This window comes from Crocodylus porosus, unplaced genomic scaffold, assembly GCF_001723895.1.
Source record: "Crocodylus porosus isolate Cpor-Errol unplaced genomic scaffold, CroPor_comp1, whole genome shotgun sequence".
Taxonomy (NCBI): Eukaryota; Metazoa; Chordata; order Crocodylia; family Crocodylidae; genus Crocodylus; species Crocodylus porosus.
In genome coordinates, this window is record NW_017728925.1 from 13,034,443 (window position 1) to 13,056,818 (window position 22,376).

General features: G+C 54.3%; 2 protein-coding genes across 4 annotated transcripts in view; one reads left to right on the forward strand and one right to left on the reverse strand.

The window, feature by feature from the left end:
- Window positions 1–301: 301 nt before the first annotated feature.
- On the forward strand, window positions 302–8,504 carry CEL (carboxyl ester lipase). The gene is made up of 11 exons (XM_019541115.1): window positions 302–367; window positions 1,394–1,544; window positions 1,659–1,781; window positions 2,426–2,623; window positions 3,000–3,130; window positions 3,666–3,773; window positions 4,142–4,259; window positions 5,341–5,527; window positions 6,198–6,401; window positions 6,913–7,110; window positions 8,008–8,504. Exons 1-11 carry the CDS (start codon window positions 302–304, stop codon window positions 8,201–8,203), a joined length of 1,680 nt encoding a protein of 559 aa, XP_019396660.1. The 3' UTR covers window positions 8,204–8,504.
- Window positions 8,505–9,142: 638 nt separating this feature from the next.
- RALGDS (ral guanine nucleotide dissociation stimulator) overlaps window positions 9,143–22,376 on the reverse strand; it is a 97,161-nt gene continuing 83,927 nt past the window's right edge. For 2 of the 3 annotated variants that reach the window (XM_019540859.1, XM_019540857.1), the window contains exons 4-18: window positions 21,282–21,356; window positions 20,618–20,811; window positions 19,756–19,877; window positions 19,352–19,567; window positions 18,445–18,548; window positions 17,746–17,830; window positions 15,508–15,585; window positions 15,329–15,415; window positions 15,051–15,083; window positions 14,624–14,745; window positions 14,007–14,102; window positions 13,375–13,627; window positions 12,784–13,029; window positions 12,418–12,532; window positions 9,143–12,024 (exon numbers count right to left, since the gene is read on the reverse strand). In XM_019540859.1, coding sequence (XP_019396404.1) covers window positions 11,849–12,024; window positions 12,418–12,532; window positions 12,784–13,029; window positions 13,375–13,627; window positions 14,007–14,102; window positions 14,624–14,745; window positions 15,051–15,083; window positions 15,329–15,415; window positions 15,508–15,585; window positions 17,746–17,830; window positions 18,445–18,548; window positions 19,352–19,567; window positions 19,756–19,877; window positions 20,618–20,811; window positions 21,282–21,356 — 2,002 coding nt within the window. In that variant the 3' untranslated portion in view covers window positions 9,143–11,848. The remainder of the gene's footprint in view (window positions 12,025–12,417; window positions 12,533–12,783; window positions 13,030–13,374; window positions 13,628–14,006; window positions 14,103–14,623; window positions 14,746–15,050; window positions 15,084–15,328; window positions 15,416–15,507; window positions 15,586–17,745; window positions 17,831–18,444; window positions 18,549–19,351; window positions 19,568–19,755; window positions 19,878–20,617; window positions 20,812–21,281; window positions 21,357–22,376) is intronic. The other variant, XM_019540858.1, reaches the window with a different exon arrangement.

A 22,376-nucleotide genomic window follows, 5' to 3' on the forward strand; every position in this document is an offset into this window, starting at 1 on the left:
CCGTGGTGAGTCTCTTTTCTTTAAGACTGCTAAGACCTAGAACTTTCTTCAAGGAGGCAAGCTGCCAGCCCACACAAGAAACAGCTGGAGGTCTCTCACAACCTAGTGCTGGTTATCAACCACGATTTGGCTGCAGCCAGGTGAAGCACAGGTGTGTGCAATCTGTGCGAGCACCCTTGGCACAAGTGGGACAAGGTGGAGCTCCATGGGCGCATGCGCATATTTGTATCCCAGCACATCTGTGTGTATATATATATATATATAGACACATAGGCAGGGATCAGTCTAGCAGGCAGGCGTCATGGGTCGTTGGGGGATTCTGTGCTTTGCCCTCTTCTGCTACCTGGGTGTAGCATGGGCTGCAAAGGTAAGGATACAGCAGGCCATTCATTTTCCTTTAGGCTAAAGAAAATTGGAGAGAACAGGTTGCCTGGTTAGAGTCATGTATTAAAGTTTTTGTGGTCTCTCCCCTGGCTCCTGGCATATCCGCAGGTGCTACGTTAAATGGGCGTCCAAGACTTCCATAACAAGTAGCTCCATACAAAGCAGCATCTCGCTGTTCTGTATCTGAAAGAAAGCGGGCAACTGCCTTCTGGGGTCACGGAAGTGGATGTGCGAACCACATAGATCCACTGGCCAATGCTCATTCTTGTGGGCTGCGACAAAACAGCAAGGGGTTGGTTTCATCTCAGATTTGGGATACGGCAATGGAAATGGGTGATACCAACTCTTGAGTGAAGGCAGATGGCTTGTAGCTCAAGTGTTTTTAGGGGGATGTCCTATTTTTTCTCATGGCAGGGCTCACCTCTCATTTACTGGCTTCTGAATATTTTTCATCCTATGAAGTAGCTATGCTTCACTGAGCATACTCCAATTTATTTTAGCAGCCTCAGACAGGGAAAGAGAGGCTGGGACCTACCTCATACTGAGCAAGTTTTTGCAAAATTGGTCAGTAGCAACTGGGGACTTCATACTGAGTAATTCTGTGAAATAATCAGTGTCTTCAACTCCACTGACTTTTTTTTCCCTCTCTCTCTCTCTCTCTCTCTCTCCCCCTTCCTGTATACCTCACTATTCATGCATTTAGCCTTCATCACGGTCTAATATCACCTCGAAGTCCCTGATGGGGAAAACTCTCAGCCTAAGTGCAAATTATTCATTAATAGTAATAAGCGTGTTGTTCATTCATTTTATAAAGCACTAGCATTGTCAGGGGTTGATGTTTCAGTTGGTGTAAGTCTGCTTGAAAAGACAACTTCTGCAGATGTAGCTTTTACAGTCAATGTGTTAAAGGGCTAAATGAATGTTGAAGCATATCTTAGACCTGCTGATCCTGCCTATGTTCATTAAATGTGTTTCCTGTTCCCTGCCCCTGGTCTGTCTGGATCTTTAGCTGGGTGTTGTGTCCACGGAAGGAGGCTTGGTTGAGGGTGTCAATAAGAAGCTAGGACTCTTCGGGAACTTCATTGACATCTTCAAAGGAATCCCTTATGGCGCTCCTACGAAGATTTTGGAAAACCCCCAGCCCCATCCTGGCTGGCCAGGTGAGAAGGATTTTGGATCTCTGTTCTCTCCTCTCTACCTCGGGCTTTTCTTTCTTGTGCGAAGTTGGAAGCCTGGCCTGGGTTCACAACAGGATATTGTCTTCTTTCTCCTAGGTACACTGCAGGCCACGGAGTACAAGCCCCGTTGCATGCAGGCCACGCTAACCCAGACTGACGTACGTGGGAGTCTGGATTGTCTGTACCTGAACATCTGGGTCCCTCAGGGGAAAAAACAAGGTATGGGCTTGATGAGGACATGGGAGGTGGGATGTTTCCATTCTGTTCAGCCCTGAGCAGCCTGGAGCGATTGTGTGTTGGAGCCAGGCCTTCCTTGACACTCCCCTCTGGCCACCAGTCGTGTGCTCCCCAGTATGCTGGCCGCACTGGATTCCTTGTGTTACCGCTGCATCAGCCAGTCTCCACCAGCTGCTGCCTTGCGTTCCAATAGTGACCCCCTCCTTGCAGGGCAGATGGGGAAGTCAGGCCCCCAGAAGGTTTGTGGTGACATTAGACATGCCATTGGATCCATTTCCGTGGAGAAATTGAGCTTCCCTTGGCAAGTAGAGACTGGAGTTTGTGCTGTGTAATTTCTCCCTGCTCAGTTCTATCTTCCCAGGCTCTTCAGCTCACCCTGTCACCAAGTCCTAGGTCTGTTATCGTGATAAATAACTTGCTTGTGCCTCTAGTTCAGTGACCCTGCAGACAGGTATGTTTATATTCCTCCTGAACTTGCTCAAGCTTGAAGGAGGTGATGCCTGTTAGTGAACATGCCTGAAGGTATAGGGTGATGACGACACGGAAAGGGCTGGCTTTGATTTGCGTTAGGAAGTTTTCATCTCTTCCTCAGCCTAACATCGCTTTGTGGTTCCTCCCCGCTCCAGTCTCCACAAATCTGCCGGTGATGGTCTGGATCTATGGAGGTGCTTTCCTCTTTGGAGGTGGTCAGGGTGCTAACTTCCTCAAGAACTACCTCTACGATGGTGAAGAGATTGCGGTGCGAGGCAACGTCATCGTCGTGACCTTCAGCTACCGAGTGGGGCCCCTGGGGTTCCTTAGCACGGGTGATGCCAGTGCTCCAGGTACAGTAGCCGTCGCTCTGCTTTAGAGACTTCAGTTCTGTGTCTGCCCAGCCTCTCCCCCACACACCAGAGTGACTCCCCTCATCCACATGCACACCATGCAGAAGGGCTGTCTTCCAAGGAAGGAGAGATCCAGAGGCTGAACTTGTAGGAAAGGCGGCAGATGGGTTGGATGTTTGAAGCATGCAAACCCCTTGTTCTGACACCACTTCCCAAAATGTGTAGGACACAGGCCCAGGATCTGCGGATACCTGTGATCTAACCTCAGCTTTAAGACAAGTAAAGGTGAAGGTGTGCGAAACATGGACCCAGAGCCTGGAATCCCACCAATTTTTAATTCTCTGTTCCCTGAAAAATATTGCCTTCTCTTGTGCAGGTAACTATGGGCTGAGGGACCAGCACATGGCCATCACCTGGGTGAAGAAAAACATCAAGTCCTTTGGAGGCGACCCTGATAACATCACCATCTTCGGGGAATCTGCTGGAGCCGTCAGTGTCTCGTTGCAGGTGCGCAGTCATCGCCAGGCCACGGCAGGGTAGCTTTCCCTCTCTGGCAGAATGCTGCAGGTTCCCTAGCGCAGGGCTTTTCTAGCTGCAGGCGCTGCTCTGGGTGGCAGTAGGTACACCTACATGTGGGTTAATAGATGAAGGGGTCCTGAACTCGCACTTGTCTTCGTAGCGGCTCCGTTACTTCATATATGTCCTCTTAAACTCTCCACGCAGATCTGAAGAGCGCTGCTTTCCCAAGCACTCCTCCTCCTCAGGCTTCCCCTGCTGTAGAAATCTGTCTGTATTTCAGCCTGTAAGACTGAGTTGATGTTGGTTCCTTACACTGCCCCTCTCTCTGCAGGAGCCAGACTTTCATTGCCTGAGGCCTTGCAGCTCCTTCCTCCCAAAGTTACACAGGTCCTTTTACGCTGTGACTTGTCGAGAGGCAGCCACTGTTCGGAGCCTTGTGTAGAGCCTGAACACTTGGCCTTGGCCTGGGAGGCTGTCTGGGGCTTGCTAACAACCAGCCTTTTCTGTCTCTCCTGCGACACAGACCTTGTCACCCTACAGCAAGGGGTTGTTCAAACGAGCGATCAGCCAGAGCGGCGTGGGCCTGTGCACGTGGGCTATCCAGGAGAACCCTCTCTTCTGGGCTACCAAGGTAAAGTGAGCTCCAAAACAGGGCAGTAACTCAGGGTCACTCTCAGAGCTCAGGGGGAGGAGCTGCCAAGGAGCCTGGATACAGTAAATTCACAAAGTTGGGTTAGACTAGGACCTGCGCCGTGCCGCCAGGCTAGGAGAGCTTTTGCAGCCAGCTGGTGGTATGTGGAAAACAGCAGGCTGAGTGGGTAGAAGCAGTGACGGCACCTGAAGTGTCTACAAAGGGACAGTACCCTTCAAGAGGAGGCGTGGGAGCATTTCTGAGATTCGAAAAACAAACCAAACAAAACCACGCTTCCTGTCCCAGTGTGTGGGAGCTGGGCAGTTGGCTGCACTGACCGCAGCTACTTCCTCTCTTGCGTCCTGTAGATTGCAGAGAAGATCGGCTGCCCTACAGACAACACCACAACCTTGGCCAACTGCCTGCGTGTTGCAGACCCCAAGGCAGTGACGCTGGCCTACCATCTGGAGTTGGTCGGCCTGGCATGTGAGTCAGCGGGCACTAGAGTAGTGTTTCTCAACCTGTGGGTCATGACCCAAAGTGGGTTGCAAGAATATATGAAAAGGTCACAAACTTTAAAAAAAATGGATTGTCCTTTGAAGATGAAAAATGTTGCAAACCGTGGCTTTGCTTGGGGCCTTTCCTACCCCACACGCTGAGGAGCTGCGGGTGGGGGCAGCAGGTCAGGAGCATGGAGCACCAGGTCAGGACTGGCCATTGATGTTTACAAAGGGTCCTGGTACAAAAAACATTGAGAACCGCTGCCGTAGAGGACACGTGTCTGAGCATTGTTCCCATAGAGCTCAGCCTGTTGGCTGTTGCATGAAGAGCAGGCAGGCAGGCAAGACACTGGTTGAGTTTGAAAAACCAGGGTTCCTGCCATCCTCTCTGTGTGAAATCATACAAGCAAATGCGCCCCTTGCAGTTGCTTTGGGCTGACTTGGGCTTGCCCACAGTGCTCCCTGGGGACCAGAGGCTTGAGTTTTGGGGTGGGAGTGGGAGTCTTACCTACAATGGGGATTCAGAAACAGTCCTTGGCTGCTGCAGCTGCAGCATGGCCTGCTGGGCCTCTTATAGCAGCAGTACATTATCCGTGCACCCAGCTGCTGCTGGATCCATGCTGTGGGGCTCCTGCTGCCCAGGCACGGGCTCTGTGGGGCTAGTGCCCTGCTTGCACCCCGAGCTCCCATGTCATTGGAGACCTGGTTCTGTGCTTCATTTTCTGTAAAAGCCATAATTGTCTTCCCCGCAATTCCCACTCGAGCCGGGAAGTGGCCCGGAGGCACTGCCATACCCACAGGGCAGTGGGAACACGTCTGCATGGTTTTCACAAATCCTGGCCCACCCCACACAGCTGGGGGCTGCAGCTTAGAGCACATGGCTGTGTGCCCCTAGACCAGGCAAAGCCCCGTCCTCTGCCGTCACTGGGGAATCTCCCACTACTCTGTCAGGCCAGGAGTTCATCCAGCCTGTTTACCTGAAGCTCCCTGCTTGCAGCTGTAAGGCACGTGGTCAGTCTGCTCCCACGTTGGATTCATAATGATTCCTGGCTGTCCTCTGCATGCAGATCCCCTTGTCTTCTACCTTGCCTTCACTCCTGTCATTGATGGAGACTTCATCCCAGACAACCCGGAGAACCTCTTTGCCAATGCAGCAGACATAGACTACATTGCAGGCGTGAACAACATGGATGGGCACATCTTCGCTGGGATCGATGTCCCGCGCATCAATCGTCCACTCAAGGACATCACTGCGTAAGTGCAGCTGCCTTAAGCACACGTGGAAAAAGCAAGGTGGTCTTGGGTTTTGCTAGGGGAGAAACAATGCTAGAGAAAGGCCTTGTCGGTTGGTCCCCAACACCTTGGTGTGAGTGAGACCCAGGCCAGAGGAGCACCTACGTGTTTTTCCCCTCGTGCCCTGAGGGGCATGGGCTTGGTAATGACAGAGCTGCTCCCAGGAGGAGATTGGGGGGAAAGGTTTGGCCAAAGGAACCAAGTTCAGAAGGACCTGGATTTCATAGACGTTAGGGGCTGGGACGGACTTCCTAAGATCATCGAGTCCAGCACCCCCGCCATAGGCAGGAAGTCAGCTGGGATGTCACCACTCTACCCACCTGCTTCACCAAGCACAAAGATGAACTTTCTTTGAACTGATGCCTTCTCTCCAGAATCTGGACTGAGATTGCCAGGCTCTTCCATCCATCAAATAACGCCCAAGGGCATATTAGGAGCAGGGCTGCCTTTGAACTGGAGGCAGCTATTTCATGTCTCCAGTACCAATTCACTGGTCCCTGCTATCACCCCTGCTCTGCTTTAACAAGTGTCAGGGAGCCAGGGTCTGTCTCTGTGACCGCCGGACCTATTACAATCTTTCCAGTCAGTAGGAAGCTAAGAGGTGCTGTGAGTTGTTTTTTTTTTTTTTTAGGGATGATTTCTACAACCTGGTTCAAGGGCTGACCATGGAGAAGGGAGTAAAGGGAGCAAATGCAACATATGCCCTCTACACCCAGGTGTGGGGCCAGACCCCAGATCAGGAGACCATGAAGAAAACAGTGGTGGACTTGGAGACCGACTACATCTTCCTGATCCCGACACAGCGGGCTCTCAATCTGCATTACCAGAATGCCAAGTGAGTCTGTGCGAGCAGCAGCGCATGCTGGGCACGTTGTGGGCAAGCTCAGGATATAGCATTCAGGTGGGAGCCATGTGGGCCGGAAATGGTGCAGTGACTGGGTCTGTATGGGTAGGTTTCATTTTTTATTTACCCACAAAGAGTTGCAGATGTAGTCCAGGACACTGGGGATTTAAAAAAAATCCCAATTGAACTTTTTCTTTAAAAACCCCCAGTAGGCCACTGTTCCCCACCGCTTAAGCAGCAAAGGAAGTTGTCTGCTCTTATTCCCTGAGCAATGAATGACGAGAAGTAAATGAACTGTGTCTCCTATGTTGCCCTAAGATGAGGTGATGATGCTAAGAGGACAGGGAAAGCTGCTTGGAAGTTCTGGGGCTTAGAGTCCTCCCTGGACACCTAGCATCGTGCATGATTGAATGCCAACCGTGCACATGTGTCTGCGTCTGTGGTTTTGTGAATCACCATCGCTCCATCCCCAGCTGCTTAGCATCTATTTCTGCTTACACAGGAGTGGCAAGACTTACAGCTACGTGTTCTCCCAGCTATCTCGAATGCCCGTCTACCCCAGCTGGGTAGGGGCAGACCACGCAGATGACATTCAGTATGTCTTTGGGAAACCGTTCACTACCCCACTGGCCTACTTCCCACGGCACAGGACTGTCTCGGAGATCATGATTGCTTATTGGACCAACTTTGCCAGAACAGGGTAAGAGGCCTGGGCTACAAGTGGTAACACCAACTCCCGTCTATTCATGCTCCTACCTGTGGGAGCCTCAGTCTTGTAGCCTGCACCGGGGTGGTCTGGGTCTCTGTGAGCTGAGGGAGCATCAGGGGTACTGGAGGCATCCTACCAATTGCCTAGGGATCTTGAATGATGGGGAGCTGGGTCGGTAAGCCTAGGCTGTGGGGAAATGCAGACACAGGAGTCTGTTCTCAGCATACACAGCTTCTGGAGGATGAGGTTTCCCCCTAGCATTAGTTCCTCTCTTCTGAGTCCTTTAAGCTCCATTGCCTGCAATGGGAATTGGGCTTCAAGGGCTAAAGGCAGGATCCATGCTACACCTTGTGCTGGTGCAGGGAGCAGTTGAGCTTGGGCTTGTTTTAGCTGCTTGCTTGGCAATTCCATTTTCTACCTGAATGCTGAGCTGCTGCTTCCAGTTTGCGAGGCCCATGATGTTGGCCTCAGCAGCGGCAGACACCCGTGTGGTGCTTTCCCATGGTGCAGCTCGCTGGAGATTGGGAGAGGAGCCTCCAACGCAGGGGTTTGTGTGTTGTCTCGTGGCTTTACTCAGACTCCTGAAGGGCCCCTCAGTGCTGGGTGTGGGCTTTGAAAGACCCCAGGAGAAGGCTCCCTGGCTGCAAAAGTGCTCCTATTTCAGAGTTTGGACACTTTGTTCTGGGTTCAGGGGATTCATTACTGGAGAGTGAGATCAGAGCATCCATCAGTCAATATCCAAAGTTTGCAGAGCATGGGAACTAGCACTCTTGCGAGGTCCTAGAGCTTGTGTGGAAAGCCCCACATCAGGCTGCAGCTTGCCAGGGGTGCTGGGCTGCAAGTCTCAAGTTAGCACCGTCTCCAGCTGCAGCTGTTGTGTTTTTACAGGGACCCCAACAAAGGGGCATCGAGTGTGCCCATTGCTTGGCTGCCGTACACAGCCGAGGAAGGCTACTACGTGGAAATCAACAGCGACATGAGCTACAACTCTGTGAAGCAGGGTCTCAAGGCCCCCTACGTTAAGTTCTGGACAATGTCCTACCAGAGCCTGCCTAATGAGTCTTCCTCTTTCCTGGATGAGTAACAAGCCCATTAGACTTTACTGTGGTTTTCTGTGCATTCCTGTTTGTAAAGTCAAAATCATTAAATGCTTGTCTCCTGCTGAGCGAGTTGTGGCTTCTTTTTAACTGTCCTGTGCACCAGGACTTCCCAAATAACAGCCAAGGCCAGTGTACTGGACAACACTGTCTCCTCTGAAAGGCGCACACAGACTCCTTCCAGAGGCACTCTCCGCCCCACGTTTGTACCTAGTTGCCTCAATCACCCTGACGGCAGAAACTTGTTCAGGGACTCTTTGCAAGGTTGACTTCACAAAGGGCCCCTCCCACAGAAGCGCTCTGTTACAAAGCATCTGTATTCCTGGCTCTTGCCCTACACCATCTGCAGTAAGACTGGCTAAAAGCACGACCCCTTAACACACCTCTGCCAGACAAACACAGCCCAAAAGGTAGAGCTGATGTGCTACTACTGCTTGCTCTAATTACTGGAGCACTCTGGACTAGTAAAACAATGGGAATGTGATCTAAGTCACCAGTGCCCTGGCTGCAAGGCTGAGACGGAGCAGGAAGAGATGCTACAATCCACTATGCTTGCTTGCTTGCTCTCAGTGATGATCGTGGCAGAACTGTGCATTATTAATACAGTGGCAATTCACTGGAGAGGTAGGTCAGCAGCCTCCTAGTTAATTTGATGGCCTCCCCCCCGGACAGCAGCAGGAGGACTGGATCCAATTAGGAGGGGAAGCGCCATGAATGTAAAGCAAAACTAGATTCAACAGCATTGACTTATAGCCCTCCTACCTGCTGCTCATCAGTCTGTTAGCCCACTCACTTCCTCAGCAATACAGGAACCCCTGCACATCCTACACTGCTCCTCCTCTGCGGGCTTTACTCCACAGCTGTTCCCTTGTATTTAGCTGGGGGCCTACATCAGTCAAAGAAGACAATGGCACGGGGCCCAAGGGCAGGGTTGTCAGAGCATTGGTATTTTATTGCAAAGACTAATTACATGACTGTACACGTCACACTGGGCAGTGTGTGCCTTCACAGGAGTTGTTACAAAATCCGTATCATACAATCAGCTACGTTGATCACCTACGCACAGGGGGGCACTTCAGAGTCTGCCAGCCCTTGGAAAGACGGGGTGGGGAGAGAAGGCTGGTCTGTCAACTCTGCCCTGCATTTAACCTCAGATGCAGGCCAGTTATTGAGGCACGAAGCAGCACTTGAGCCAAGAGTAGGCCAGTGTTACCACAGAAGGGGCAGTGGGCTGCTAGAAGCACAGGCAGCAATGGAGCATTTGCTGGTCTCCCTACTGGGTGGGACTTGTTCCTGCCCTCCGAGGTGAAGAGCCATTTCACAGGAACCGTTTGCCCTGAAGCCTGCATGCCCCCCATTGTCTTACCTTGCAGGCACTTTTTGCCATGGTGCTGCTCAGAGCAGGGCTACAGTCCAGGGCCTGGAGGCCATGGCATGTGCTGGCTGAAACAGAGGCCTTGCTGAGAAGGGAAGGGTCTCTTCCTCCCAGACAACGCAGGACCACAGCATAGACCTCAAGGAGATGATTCATGCTGGCAAGAGAGGAAGAGCTGAAGGCCCAGCAGAGGCTGGAAGGGCTGGGTTAGCAGTGCAGAAGAGCAACAGGTCATTCAGCAACAGGAAGAGCAAGCCCAGTCTGAGGCATGCTGACCTGCTGTGCTTGGCTGAAGTGCTTTGGTTGCAGAAACGGATGCTGAGCTGGCTAACAGGTCCCTGAAGGCAGAGTGGGGAGAGAGAAGGCTCCAGCAGAGCAAAATGAGTGAAAAGGGCTCCAACCCCTGCTTCAGGGAGGCAATGGCTCCCTTCATGTGCAGGGGAAGGCAGGGGGCCAGAGAAAGCCACAGCAGTGCTCATAGGAGACGCACTACCTTTTCTAAGCTGTCCCAGTCAGGTACACGGACACACGTCCTTCCCAAGAAGCCAAATGCCCAAGGCAGATGATGTCCCAAGTCCTGGTCTGACTCTCAGGGTCCCAGGTAGAGGTTGCCACCCAACCCCTGCAGCCTCTTGCATGCAGCTGTTCTGCTGCAATTAAGCTGCTTCTGCAGTTCCCCCAATGGCTTGAAACTCTCTCCGCTTTGCTCCCCCATGACTGATGGTAATGGACCCTCCCCGTTTCCTCCACTGTGCCTTAAGCACCCGCCTGGGGGAGACATGCATACGAGGAGGCAACTTCTGATCGGGGTCCTATAGAACCTGCTCCAAGAGGGGCTAAGCTCCTGACCTTTCAGGATAAGGCCCTGGGTCCTTGCAGGGATGCAGGACACCAGCTTTGTTGCAAAACAGAGATGGAGGAGGAAGGAAAGGCCCCAGGACAAGTGCCTGAGCAGGAAAGGCTGCTGGCGGGTCTGGGAACAGAAGGGCCCCCTTTCGTTAGTGTTTCTTACAGTGATCACAAGTGAGGCCCTTCTCCCCAGGTCACACAGGACTTGTTAGCCAAAGGAACCGGGGGGCTTAGAAAGACTCTTTTGCCCCCATGCACACAATGAAGCAAGGCAGCTGCCAGAGAGCTCTCTCCCAGTCACTTTAAATACAAGCAGGCAGGGGGCAGGTTAGTAAAATGTACAAGTCAGTCTGGTCTATTTACAACCAATAAATATTGCAAAAAAATTCAGTAAACAGGTTTTTTTGTACAAAAATGCAAGCCCCTCCCCCCCACCTCCCTACTGTCCATGTTTTAAAAAGTCTTTAAAGCCCAAGGCGAGTGGCACTTTCTGTGGGTGGCACGGATGGAGGCAGGCGTTTTGCATTGTAAACTGCTCTGGTCCTCTCCGCTCTCACCCGGGTCATATAAAAAAAAGGCTATTTACAAACGTCTGTACAGGAATTGGAGAAAACAATGGCTCCTCCTTGTTCCGCTGATGGCTCCCCGTGCTTGGTGAGGGGTGTTTTAGCCTCCAAAGAGACACTGGCATTTGATCTTTGGTGCAGGTTTGAAAATGACGGAGCCTGGAACATCAGAGTCCAGCCTGGCAGACCATGGGATCGGGGGAGTAAAAGGAGGAATGACCAGGCTTCCAGTGCAGAGTCCCAGAGAGCACCAAGCGCCTGCTGAGCCATCTCACACATCCAGAGAACGCTCATCCACAACCAAGCGTGGTGCTGAGTGGCTTCATCCTTCCCAATTAACTCCCCTGCACGGGCAGGCAGGTGGCACAATGTCTCAGGAGAGAAAAAGTGGGACCTAGAGGTAAAGCAGCCCTGGGAGACGGCAGAGCACAGGTGGTGATGAACCCAGCCCTGTTGCTCCCAAGGAAGTTCCTGCTGACTCCCCAGTGACAGCTGGCGCGCCCCTCGCTCCCGCTGTATCCCAGGCAGACAGATGTGCTGACAAGTCGCCAGTCCTTCACTCTTTCAGACAGAAGGCACCTAAGGCAGAGAGGCGGGGTCTGGCTCCGGGCAGCTGGATGGCTGTGGTGGTGGCGGCACACGGTGGAAGAGGAGACGCCAGCCCCCCTCCGTGTAGAAAAGCCCTGATGGAAATGGGACACTGGCTGACACTGCCCCCCTCCGAGCACCGTGTGCGCTGTCAGTCCACCTGCACGCTGCCCTCACCCCCACCAGGCCGGCAGCCAGGCCCAGAGTAGCCTGCCCTCAAGGCCCAGTTGATGAGGGGTGCAGCAAGGGTGAGGCTAAAAGATGCCTTTGGCGATCTTCAGGCCCTTCTGCTTCATCCGGGGCAGGGTGGAGCTGGAGCCGTGCTTGATCTTCACCCCCTTGGAGAAGCCCCTCTTCTTGAGCACAAAGTCATAGTTGGCAGCAGAGTTCATGGCGTAGAAAACGTTGGCATTGTCAGGGATTTTCAGCTCTGAGAGGACACACGGACAGAGGTTGGGTCAGTCACCCCAGTGCTTGGCTGGGCTGAAGCTGCCTTCATAAAGGGAAGGGACATGTACGCAGGGAACTAAGTGGGGCAATGCTGGACCTGCTGGGATGATGGGGAACCTGAGGGAGCAGCAAGGCCCCATGAGAACAGGAGCGTAGGGTGTGCTTCCTGGCTGACTTGGGGCTCCTGCAACTGTGCAAGGTTCCCTGGTCCATGGGAGAGCAGGGACGCGCTCTGCCCAGCAGTGAGGTGCGGTGGGCTGGGGTGACAACTCATTTTCCAAGCTCAGCACTACAGTGGCCTCCCTATCGCATCTATGCCAGGGAGCTGGCAGATCCCCAACACCCCAGCCTCTCATGTTACAGTCCCCTGTACCTCTTTCCTCTGAGATGATCTGAACAAGCTCGTAGTCTTCCGGCCGGTCCCCGTCTAGGTTGTGTTTGGCCATCGCCTTGCGAATCACCACCGGGGTCTTGTCTTGGCTTGTCACCTGTGTAGGGAAGGGATGCATCAACCCAGAGGAACAAGACTGAGGACCCCAAAGCCACCGTGGCAGCTAAGGCAGAGCCCAGGCACCAGGATTCATTAGACTAGCAGCAATCCCCACCCTCCACCGCACCAACATTTGGTCCTCCTCCAGGACAGAGCTCTTCCAAGTGGGGTTGGAAGTAGGAGACGTCCTCAGGATCCTGGGCTGTTGGGCACTCCCATGTGGACACATCGCAGGAACCACCCACTCACCAAGATGCTCTTGTACATGTTGCCATTGTCCACAGCCAGGCTGACACGGATGATACAGCAATCGTCGATCTGCTGGTTGTAGAGGGGCAGTGAGAGGGAGGAGTAGCTGGAGATCCCCGAGATGGAGCGCTTGTGGGTGCGTGATGCCGTCACCGGCGTGGAGGAGACCGAGGAGGAGGAGGCGCTGCTGGAGCCTGAGCCAATCCCAGATGTGTCCAGTGAGGACAGAGAGGTGGATTCCCAGAACTGAGGGGAAGAGGCAGACGTGCAACGGCTTTCAGCCTCTTGATCCATGGGGGATCCCAGTAATGTCCCCTGGAGGCTGGGAAGGGAGCAAGGGCACAGAGCCAGGGCAGGGGGTTCTGTAACTGAAGAGGCAGTTACAACAATGGAGTGGGAGGAGAAAGTGCCCGAGGATACATGGAGAGAATCCCAACCAGAGCAATGGATGGAGATGGGAAGGCAGAGGGGCCTGGGGCTCCCGCAACTTGGACCCAACCTTTAAGGGGAGAATGCAGGGGCCCACCCCACCCCACCCCACCCCACCTCCAGACTGAAGGCAGAGGTGCCACCCCCATGCCCTGGGCGCACCTGCCTCCTGCTGCCCTGGGCGCGGGGAGAGCCCGGCGAGCTGCCCCGTACCTTCTTCTCCTGGCAGTCGGGGGACTCGGGGATGAAGCTGATGTTGATCTCCTCCACGTCAGAGCTACTGGAGCCGGCAGAGGTGACACTGAGTGAGTCAGTGGTGTCCCCGCTGCACAGGTACTGCCCGCACTTGAGCTGGTCGAAGGACTTGGAGTGGGAGCTACCACTGGCACAGGGCTCGGCGCTTGGCGGCTGCCGACTATCAGAGAAGAGAGCGGCCCTGGGTGACCACGCTGGTATGTCAAGCAGCCAAGGGCCCTAATCAGCTCGCTACCTCACAACCCACGTCTAGGTCCTACGGCTCAAAGAGCTGCCCACAGATGTCTCCGAGACCCCTGGCCTGGCTGGATTCCAGCCTGCTCCATTGCATTCTGCAATACTGAGCCCTCACACAACTGCACCGATGCCCCCTGATGTGACCTGCAGGCCTAGTCTAATCCTATGCCCCCTCTGTAATGCTGCACACATGAACCTCGCTTCTGCCTTCACCCCCCAGCGATAGCCCCCTGGTGGCTCCGTCAGCTCTCCTCCGTCTAGACTGGCCACATGCAAGCACCCCAAGGACAGGGGAGACTCACTCGCTCCATCGCTTTATGATGCCCGTGTTTTTCTTTGCCTTCAACGTGTTGCTGGCTGACTCAGACAAGGGCTCGATCTCACATGACAACCCATAGCTGGAAAGGGAGAGAACAGACAGTCAGCTTGGCTGCAGCCTGAGGTGAAGCCCATGTGTTTGGGCTTGCACCCCCCCTTCCCCCCATTACCACTGTGTGAGCAGTGCAGAGAAGGCAAGAAGGAATAGATCGGTCTCAGCCTGCAGGATTAGGGTGACCACAAGTTTCTGGCAGGGCTGAGTCTGGGTATACAAGGCAGGGGGCTGCCCAGGTGCCAAGGTTAGATGTCAGCTCCCAGGCAAGAAGGCAGGCCTAGTTGCATAGGCAGCCCCTAGTCTGAGGGCTCAGCCCACACCCTTCACCAGTGTCACACTGTCCTGATGAACAGAAACTTGGGAAGCAAATGGCGACTGCCCAGGGCCTTATATGCACTGAGGAGAAGGAGCTACAGACCCCGAGGCCTTGTTAGCAACTTGTAAGAGGTTTGAGTTTGAAGGAGCCATGCTCCCATCTCACAGCAGTGCGGAACGAGGGGAGTCCTCAGAGGGGCCCTAGGACTGAAGCATCTGGCGTGGGCTCACCTCTCGGCTTCGCTGAGCCTCTCCACGCCGTGGAACCACTCTACGAAGCGGTCCTCTTGCGTGAAGCTGTAGTTGTTGCAGGCTGACTGCAGCAGCTTGATCTGGGCAATGACTTCGAACTCCTGTGAGCAAGAGAGGCAGGGACACTGATTGAGGCCTGACTCCCACCCACCTTGCCCTGGTCAGACCTCCCCAACACAAGCCCTCTCACTTTCAGATCAGTCCTGAGGGCCATGTGCGGGAATGGCTTTAACTGAGCAGCTCTGAGCAGCCTGCCAAAGCTCAGTGCTCCAAGCTGCAGGACAAGAGAGGGCTAGAGCTAAGACAAGAGGGGAACCAGCCCCAACTGAACTGGAGTGGGCCAGGGGGCATCCAGCCAGCCCCATCATCTGCCTCACTGCAAAGTCTGAACATGACAAGCACTCACCTTTCTTCTTTTCTCGAAGTTGATCAAGCCTCCCTGAAAGACAGAAGTCAAAGGAACATTATAGCAAACCACGCATGGGAAGTCCCTCTCCCACAGCCTGGCATGGATCATGCAATGCAGCGAGCCTCCGCCAGGGGACAGTGTCAGCACAGCAATGTATCCCTACATGCCTATGGGTAGGGAAGCCAACTATGTTTTAGCCATTTTAGCCAGTTCCTGGGAGCTTCAGGGCTCTGGGAGGAGAATGGGATTAGGAGAGCACACAGCAGGGTACGTACATCCAAGAAATCCTTCATGGCGGTATCAAGCATCACCAAGTCTGTGAGGAAGGTGCCCAGGTAGGGGATGGTGCCTTGCATCACACCCTGCAAGAGGAGAACAAGGGTCAGCTGGAGAAGCCTGGTCACAGCCCCTACAAGGACACTGGGAACCCAGAGGGCAGTGGCGCCCAACTCACCATCTCTCTTTGCTGCTGCTGGCGCTTCTGGGCCCTCTTGGGGTTGATTTCCAGGGTGGCAAACTTCGAAGTCCCCTCCTGGATTTGTGGGAAAGAGAGGTTGGCTCATCACTAACACTCGCTAATGCAAGAGGCTCCCATGGATCACAAACTCCAGCCTCTTTGGACTTTGTGCCACGCTTACCAGCACTCGCACTGAACCCCAGGGTGGGCTGGGAGTGCCGCAGCCCTATGCAGGCAGGAATGGATGGCCTGTCCACACAGGGCACCTTGCTGGTCCCCATGATATAACTGGTGCTGGGATATAGGTACACTCTCTGGGAGTAGAGCGAGCAGCTTTTTCTGTCTGAGCCTAAACATGCCCTTAGTGTGAGCTCTATTCCTGACCCTGCCACTGACTATGGGGTAAGGCTGACTGAGCCATGGGTTTCTCTGCTGTTGGGTCAAGCGGCAGCACAGCTCCTCCTTTGGAAAGAGCTCTGAGATGTCACGGGAACTGCCTGCAAGTAATGAGCTGAACTGGAAAAAGGGCACGTTACACTGGAATCAGAGTGCCCTCACAGGGACTCGTGCCCTGAATGTCATTCACAGCCTGCCCATCAGTGTGACACTCCCAAGCCAACAAGCCTTCAGTGTCCTAATGGAGAAAGGGATGATCTAGGCCAAGCGCTGGCACTAGCACCACAGGCAGCTTCTGCTGGGAAAGCCACGCTGCCTTCCCTGGCTCCGTGCATCAATACAGCAACAGGAGGGTTTGTTCCCTGTTGGATTTGGTGCTCCCAGCCCAACCAGTGCTGGGATGAAACGGCCGTGTGAGTGCTTCCAGGGACAGACAAATGTTCCTGCAGCCACTGGCAGCCTGAACAGGCTCCAAGAGGGACTGAGAATCTCTGGGACCCAGAGGAGCTTTTCCTACAGGCTAAAAAGCAGGCATCTCCAGAGGGGAGCTGGCAAGGGCAGCACAGCATCATGCATGGCAGCACAGACACCCTTTGCATTTGGGCCTGTGGCTTTTGGCAACCTGGTGATGCCAAGACTCCAGCATGAACAATCCCTATGCGGTTCAAGAATGAACAGGCTCCAGTTCTCCTCATAGACCAGGACACCCTAACACAGCACAATGCCATGGGCATCAGCAGGGCTGCTCCTGAATCATGCCGGTGGCTGTGAGAGCAGAATCAGGCCCAGTAGAGAGATGTGCACGTGTGTCATTCCTATGGCCCCCAAGCCAGTTATTTCCTTTGTGGGGAGACAAGGGAGAGGGGAGCCAGGAGTGACTGCTCTATTTTGGCTCCAGCCACTGGATTCACAAGATCCCACAGCCAGTTTCTGAGACATTTAAAACCTCACGTTCATTCATGGGGAGACAGATAATGAGAAGCAGAGCCAAGAGCCAGTCCAGTCTCCATGCCACAGCTTATATCTGGCCTGGCCTTGCAGAGGGAGAACACCACTATCTCTGTGCCAGAGAGATAAGGAATGGGGAGGGAATCCCTGTCCAGATGCACCCTCTCCCCTTATCTTCTGCCTTCACTGGGGATTTCTTTGTTGCCAATGCCCAACCCAAGCTTGAATGGAGCAATGTGTAACACAGCAGGCTGCCTCAGTCACTGCCTAGCTGAAAATCACAAAGGAAAGCAACACAGCACCACTGAGGAGTTGCATGTACAGCAACTCCAGAGCCAGCCCATAAGTAAACAGTCTCTGCTCATCCCACAAATCAAGCCAGGAGGAATTTCAGAAGCCTCCTGGCCCTGTCTCCCTTGGTCCAGGGTGGTGGAAATGGCCTGTTTTAGATAGGTAAACCTATTCCCAAGCCCTTGCTGGAGGCTGCAAGGCTGTAGGGTCTTTGGGGCAAACTTTTGCTTGGGCTTACAGGATATGCTCCTGGTCTGTTCCCCATGGGCAGAGGGTGTGTAAACAGCTCAGCTTTAAATAAATTCAAACCAGGGCCCAATCTGGCCTGATACACACTCAGCCTGAGAAACACATCTATCAGCATCTATATGGGCAAGCAGAGTGTGTGGAAATGCTGGTGAACACAAGGCATGCCCTGAAGACTCTCTAAGACCTTGAGCAGCTCGTGGTATACACTGCTGCAGAACTCCCTGCCCCACTGCAACCTCCTCCCTGCAAGCCTGGGGTTGGAGCCCATGGTCAGCAGTGACGCAGGATGCTGGGGGGATGAAAGCAGCAGGTGGAACAAGCTAAGACAAATTTTGATGGCACTCCTCGTACCTTGATGAGAAGCTCCCGGCTCAGCGAGTGGTTGTTCTCGTCAGAGAAGATTTCTGATAGCTCATGAAATGTGCGGAAGCTCTCCCTGCTCACAGAGAAACAAGGAGGCATGAGTAACAGTGCACCACTCTTTGCCTCCTGGTTTGGACAACCCCCGCCCTTGCACTTCTCTATACCCCTCTTAGGGCAGCATTCACTAACCCCCAATGCTGCTGGAATGCAAGAGCCCCACCTTTTTCCTCCACTTTTTTGCCTGAGCCCAGCCCCACCGACTGAGCTGCCTCCCCTCTCCTCTCCTGAGTACTGCAGGAGATTTTCCCAGCATACACAAGGAACACGTCTTTTTCCCACTGGCTGGTGGATTTGCTGACACTGCAAGACATTCTCAGGCTGGCTAGGCCCCTCAAGGGCACACAGCTCTTCATGGCACCACTGGGTAGCACTGGTAGACCTTCTTCATGTTATATCCACACTAGCAGGATACTTCTGGTATTTTACCCTGGACGCTGGCTTTTGGACATGCTGCATCCAAAAACAGGGCTTTGGACAGGGCTAGAGCTAGCAAGGTCACCCAGGCCACATTCATGCTACCAGGGGACCCCACTACAATAGGGCAGCCCTGTGACATGAGTCCTACGTGAGGCAGAGGGGAGCTGCCTATTCTCCAGCAACAGCTGGACCCTAGTGGACTCTGCTCACCGTGACACTTCATCCCAGGTCTTCTTCAGTCTGTGCACAGCGTTGTACTGCAAGGCAGAAAGAATGGCACGGAGAGAGGAGAAATTCTTCAGGATGCGGCACTCCTAGGGGGACACAAGCCAGTGACAGGGCTGGATGTTAGTTGGAGATGGCGCACAAAAAGGATTATCAACTCCCCCTTGGGCAATGGGGACAGGTGGGCCAGATCCTCAGCTCAGTCAATCCGTGCCAGCCCACTGACAGCAGAGACAGGTTGCTGCCCACCAACAGGGGCTCTGTCCATAGCACTTCCCAACCCCTTTCAGCCTGCCCACTCCTGGCCCACCTCTGCCAGGTTGCTCATATCCCTGTCTGGGATGGGAGGTCATTTAAAACAGATTAATGGGTGACTGGGGCTGCGCAGGCTTGGGGAAGCTGAGGCATAGATAGAAGAGACCTGCCCAGGTCCCCTGGACTGACCTGGGACAACAGAGTGAGCCGGTGGCAGAACAGATTAAAACACAAGGCTCTGCACTGCAAAGTGGAGCCCTAGACCAGCAGTTCCCAACCTTTTTGTACCAGGTACCATCTGTAAACATTGATGGCACAGTCCTGACCTAGTGGCCCTCACTCCTAACCTGGTGCCCCCCCAACTCCCAGCTCTCCAGTGTGTGGGGCATACGGGCCACAAGCAGCCCCTTGCAGGCTGGAACTCTGCCAGCCTGCAAGGGAAAAGACATGGCTTCCCATCTTTTTCCCCTTTAAAGGAGAATCCATTTTTAAAGTTTGTTTGTGACACTTTCATATATTCTTACGACCCACTTTTGGGTTGCACCCCACAGGTTGAGCAATGCTGCCCTAGACCATAGTGCTACAAAAACCTCCCGCCAACAACCAGAGACAACTTCCAGGGGCCAGTTTCATTTACCCGAGCCACCTCGATCCACCGCTCCACCACTTTGGCTCTTTGCTGTGGCTTGAGCGACCGGTCCCCGAGGCACATGGCAATGACGCAGTTGGTGACTCTGTTGAACTGGGAGACAGTAGCCCGAATGGTGGGTGCCAGATGCTCTTTACCCTTCTTGTCACGCTGTGACCAGATGCAGCCCAGGCAGTGGTACGGAACCACTTTCTTAAACAGCTCCTGAAAGAGAAAGGGATGGAGATAGGTTTGTCTGGGGATGTCTGAGAAGACAACGGGGGAAGCAGGAGATGTGGGGAGCAAGGGGGAGAGACAGTGAAAGGCCGAGGCAGATTGGCAGACAGCTCATGGGCTGGGCACAAGCATGTGCCCAGAAAGCAATCAATGCCTATTGCCAAACCAATACTCACAGCATCCATCAGCGTGAACTGCTCGGCTACCATCTCCGGGGAGAAGGAGAGGAAGTCCGGCTTGCCCTCCCCCAGCCCGTTCTCCTCCACGATCTGGAAGGTGCAGCTGGTGTGGTCCACGGCTGCAAGACATGGGGGACAAAACTAAGGATGACCTGCAAGCCCCCTGGCCCTTGCTATACTGCATGTCCCCTTGTTCCCCCCTTGCTATACTGCAAACTCCCTTGCCCCACCCCCCATCCCTGCTAGCCCTCCCACACCCCAAGTGCTCCTCTTGCACATGTGCCCAGACCACCCCCGCTCCCATGTGCAGGCACACATACACCCACACACATCCCACACACACTGGCAGGGCAGATGGAGGTGCCCACACATCACGTCTCTGCAAGGAATGCCACCCTCCTGGGGGGGATCTGGTGCTGGAGAGGCTGCCTTAGACAATCGTTTGTCACCTGAACTTGCCTGCAGCCCCTTCTGTGGGACAGCGAGAGGTCTGAGGGCCTGACGAGCGCAGGGAAAGACAGATCAGACCTCACTGATATGGGAAGACTAATCCAGATTAACTACAAGGAGGAGTGGTAGCTAGCTAGTTCATCTGCCCAAACCCCCTGCATCAGCCCTCACGTTCAGAACCAAAGCATCCTTAATTCACTTCACCCCAACTTGCCTTTGACTGTGCAGCAGGTTTCTTTCAGCCCTGGCAATCCCTCAGGCACTCACCCTCCTTTCTCCATTCACGTCCCTGCCACAGGGGGTCTTTGCATGCAGCTCTCCACATCTGAGCCCCTGGGGAAGCCCAAGATCCACCTGCCCCATACAGAGCAGGAGGGGGCACCAGACGTGGGGAGGAAGCACTGCTCACCTTCGGCCTCCGCCTCACTGCGCTCCTGCTGCTGGAACTGGGCCAGCAGGATCCGTGCTCGGCGCTCCAGGTCCGAGCCAGGGATGTTATGGCGTACATAGGAGATGAGCTGCTTGAGGCAGGCATAGTCAGGGGGCTTCCGGAAGTCCTCTGAGTACTGATCCAGCCAGGCACCCAGGATGGAGGAGATGGTGCTGGGGAAGCACACAGAGAGGCAAGCATGAGTGCCAGGGATGCATGAAGCAGCCACACACAAGTAGGCAGACCCAGCCTCTGTGAGCCCGCATGCGTTGATATCCCAGCCACTCTCCACCATGGGTACAATCACCCTGTGAAACTTGCTGCTGCAGGGCATGGCAGCAGCAAACAGCTCAGCCAGTTTCAAGAAAGGGGAAGGAACGTGACCTAGACACATGCGAATAGGGCAGGAGGCTCGAAGCCGACTCCTAGCTGCTTCTGGGGACCCGCCCAATCCAGAACCATGTCTAAGCATTGACCAGGCTCAGCTCAGGGCCATCCTGCCTACACAGCCAATCCCACTGCAGAGGTCAAGACCTAGCACATGCCTGGATTTGTCACCTGGGGAAGGCTGCACCTGCCCTGGCCCAGCTCCCCAAAGACACTCCAGGAGCAGCCTGGGTGGAGTGGTAGCAGATACACTCACTTTTTCAGCTCCAGCCGCTCATCTACAGCATGTCTGGCATGGTCCCCGTTGGCCTGCGGGTGGAGTTTGCCATACCTGGAGGGGCACGACAGAGCAGTTCAAGCTACATCCTTGCTTTGTGCACACACTCCTTGGCAGCCCTCTCTCAGACATCAAAGCCTAAAGCAACAGCCCCGGGGGGCAGAAAGCAATTGTCCCTCCCAGCATTAACCTATGTACAACTGACCAGACTCATTATGAGAGCACGGCCATGACCAGATGCAGGAAAGCAGACGGACAGCACCTGGTTCACTCTGGGGCTGCCTTGTGGTATCTCCATACTGGGCAAAGCTGGCTAGCCATTGGGAAGTGGGGAGGGTAAGGAGGACCGTGTAGAGCAGAGCCTGGCTGCAATCCCCCCTATGCACTAAGAGCCTTCTCGTCCACAAGGCCTGCGCTCCCCCACCCACCGCCACTCGGATTCCAGGCATAGCACAATGCCGAGACAATCCCTAGGACAGCCAGAACCTCCCGAAGCACAAAAGCGAGACATGTGCTCCCTGGTATGCGCTCCCACAAACACTGCCCCATTGTTCGGAGGCCCAGCAAATGCACTGGGGAGGCACGAGGAGATAGAGAAGTGGAGGAGAGTTGGAGGGGGAGGTGTGGGCCAGATGCTCCAGCTGCAGAGCGAAGGGGGATTTGCTAAAGGGCTCAAGGCATAGAAGCCAAAGTCTTCGAGCTCATAGGGGCTGGCCCCACCCTTATTTCCCATTATATGCATTATGCTCCATCTCCCCATGGCACAGAAGGACCGGCTGCAGCAAGGCTGGCAGAAGGGAGGGTTCTGGGACATGTGGGACTGCACAGGTGCCTTCCCTATCCGAGATGTCAGCCTCTGCCTTGCTCGGAGATGGGACCACGTGGGCCAGTCCAGCACTGCAGAAGCCCTCCCTATCCCACCAGCAAGCAGCCTGCTCGCTTGGGCTACATGTGAGGAGTCAGCCCAGCCACCCTGAGGAAGTCTGGAGGCTGGATAGGGGCACGAGGAACCCCCACAGGGGATGTGGGAGGGCGAATTCTGGTCCGAGGTGGGAGCGACCCAGTGACAGCCAT

Excerpts from the sequence above, each read along its gene's own strand:
- CEL (XM_019541115.1), top strand. The coding sequence starts at position 302 with ATGGGTCGTTGGGGGATTCTGTGCTTTGCCCTCTTCTGCTACCTGGGT. Across the intron at positions 368-1,393 it reads GTGTAGCATGGGCTGCAAAG|CTGGGTGTTGTGTCCACGGA; the intron begins GTAAGGATACAG and ends CTGGATCTTTAG. Across the intron at positions 4,260-5,340 it reads GGAGTTGGTCGGCCTGGCAT|ATCCCCTTGTCTTCTACCTT; the intron begins GTGAGTCAGCGG and ends CTCTGCATGCAG.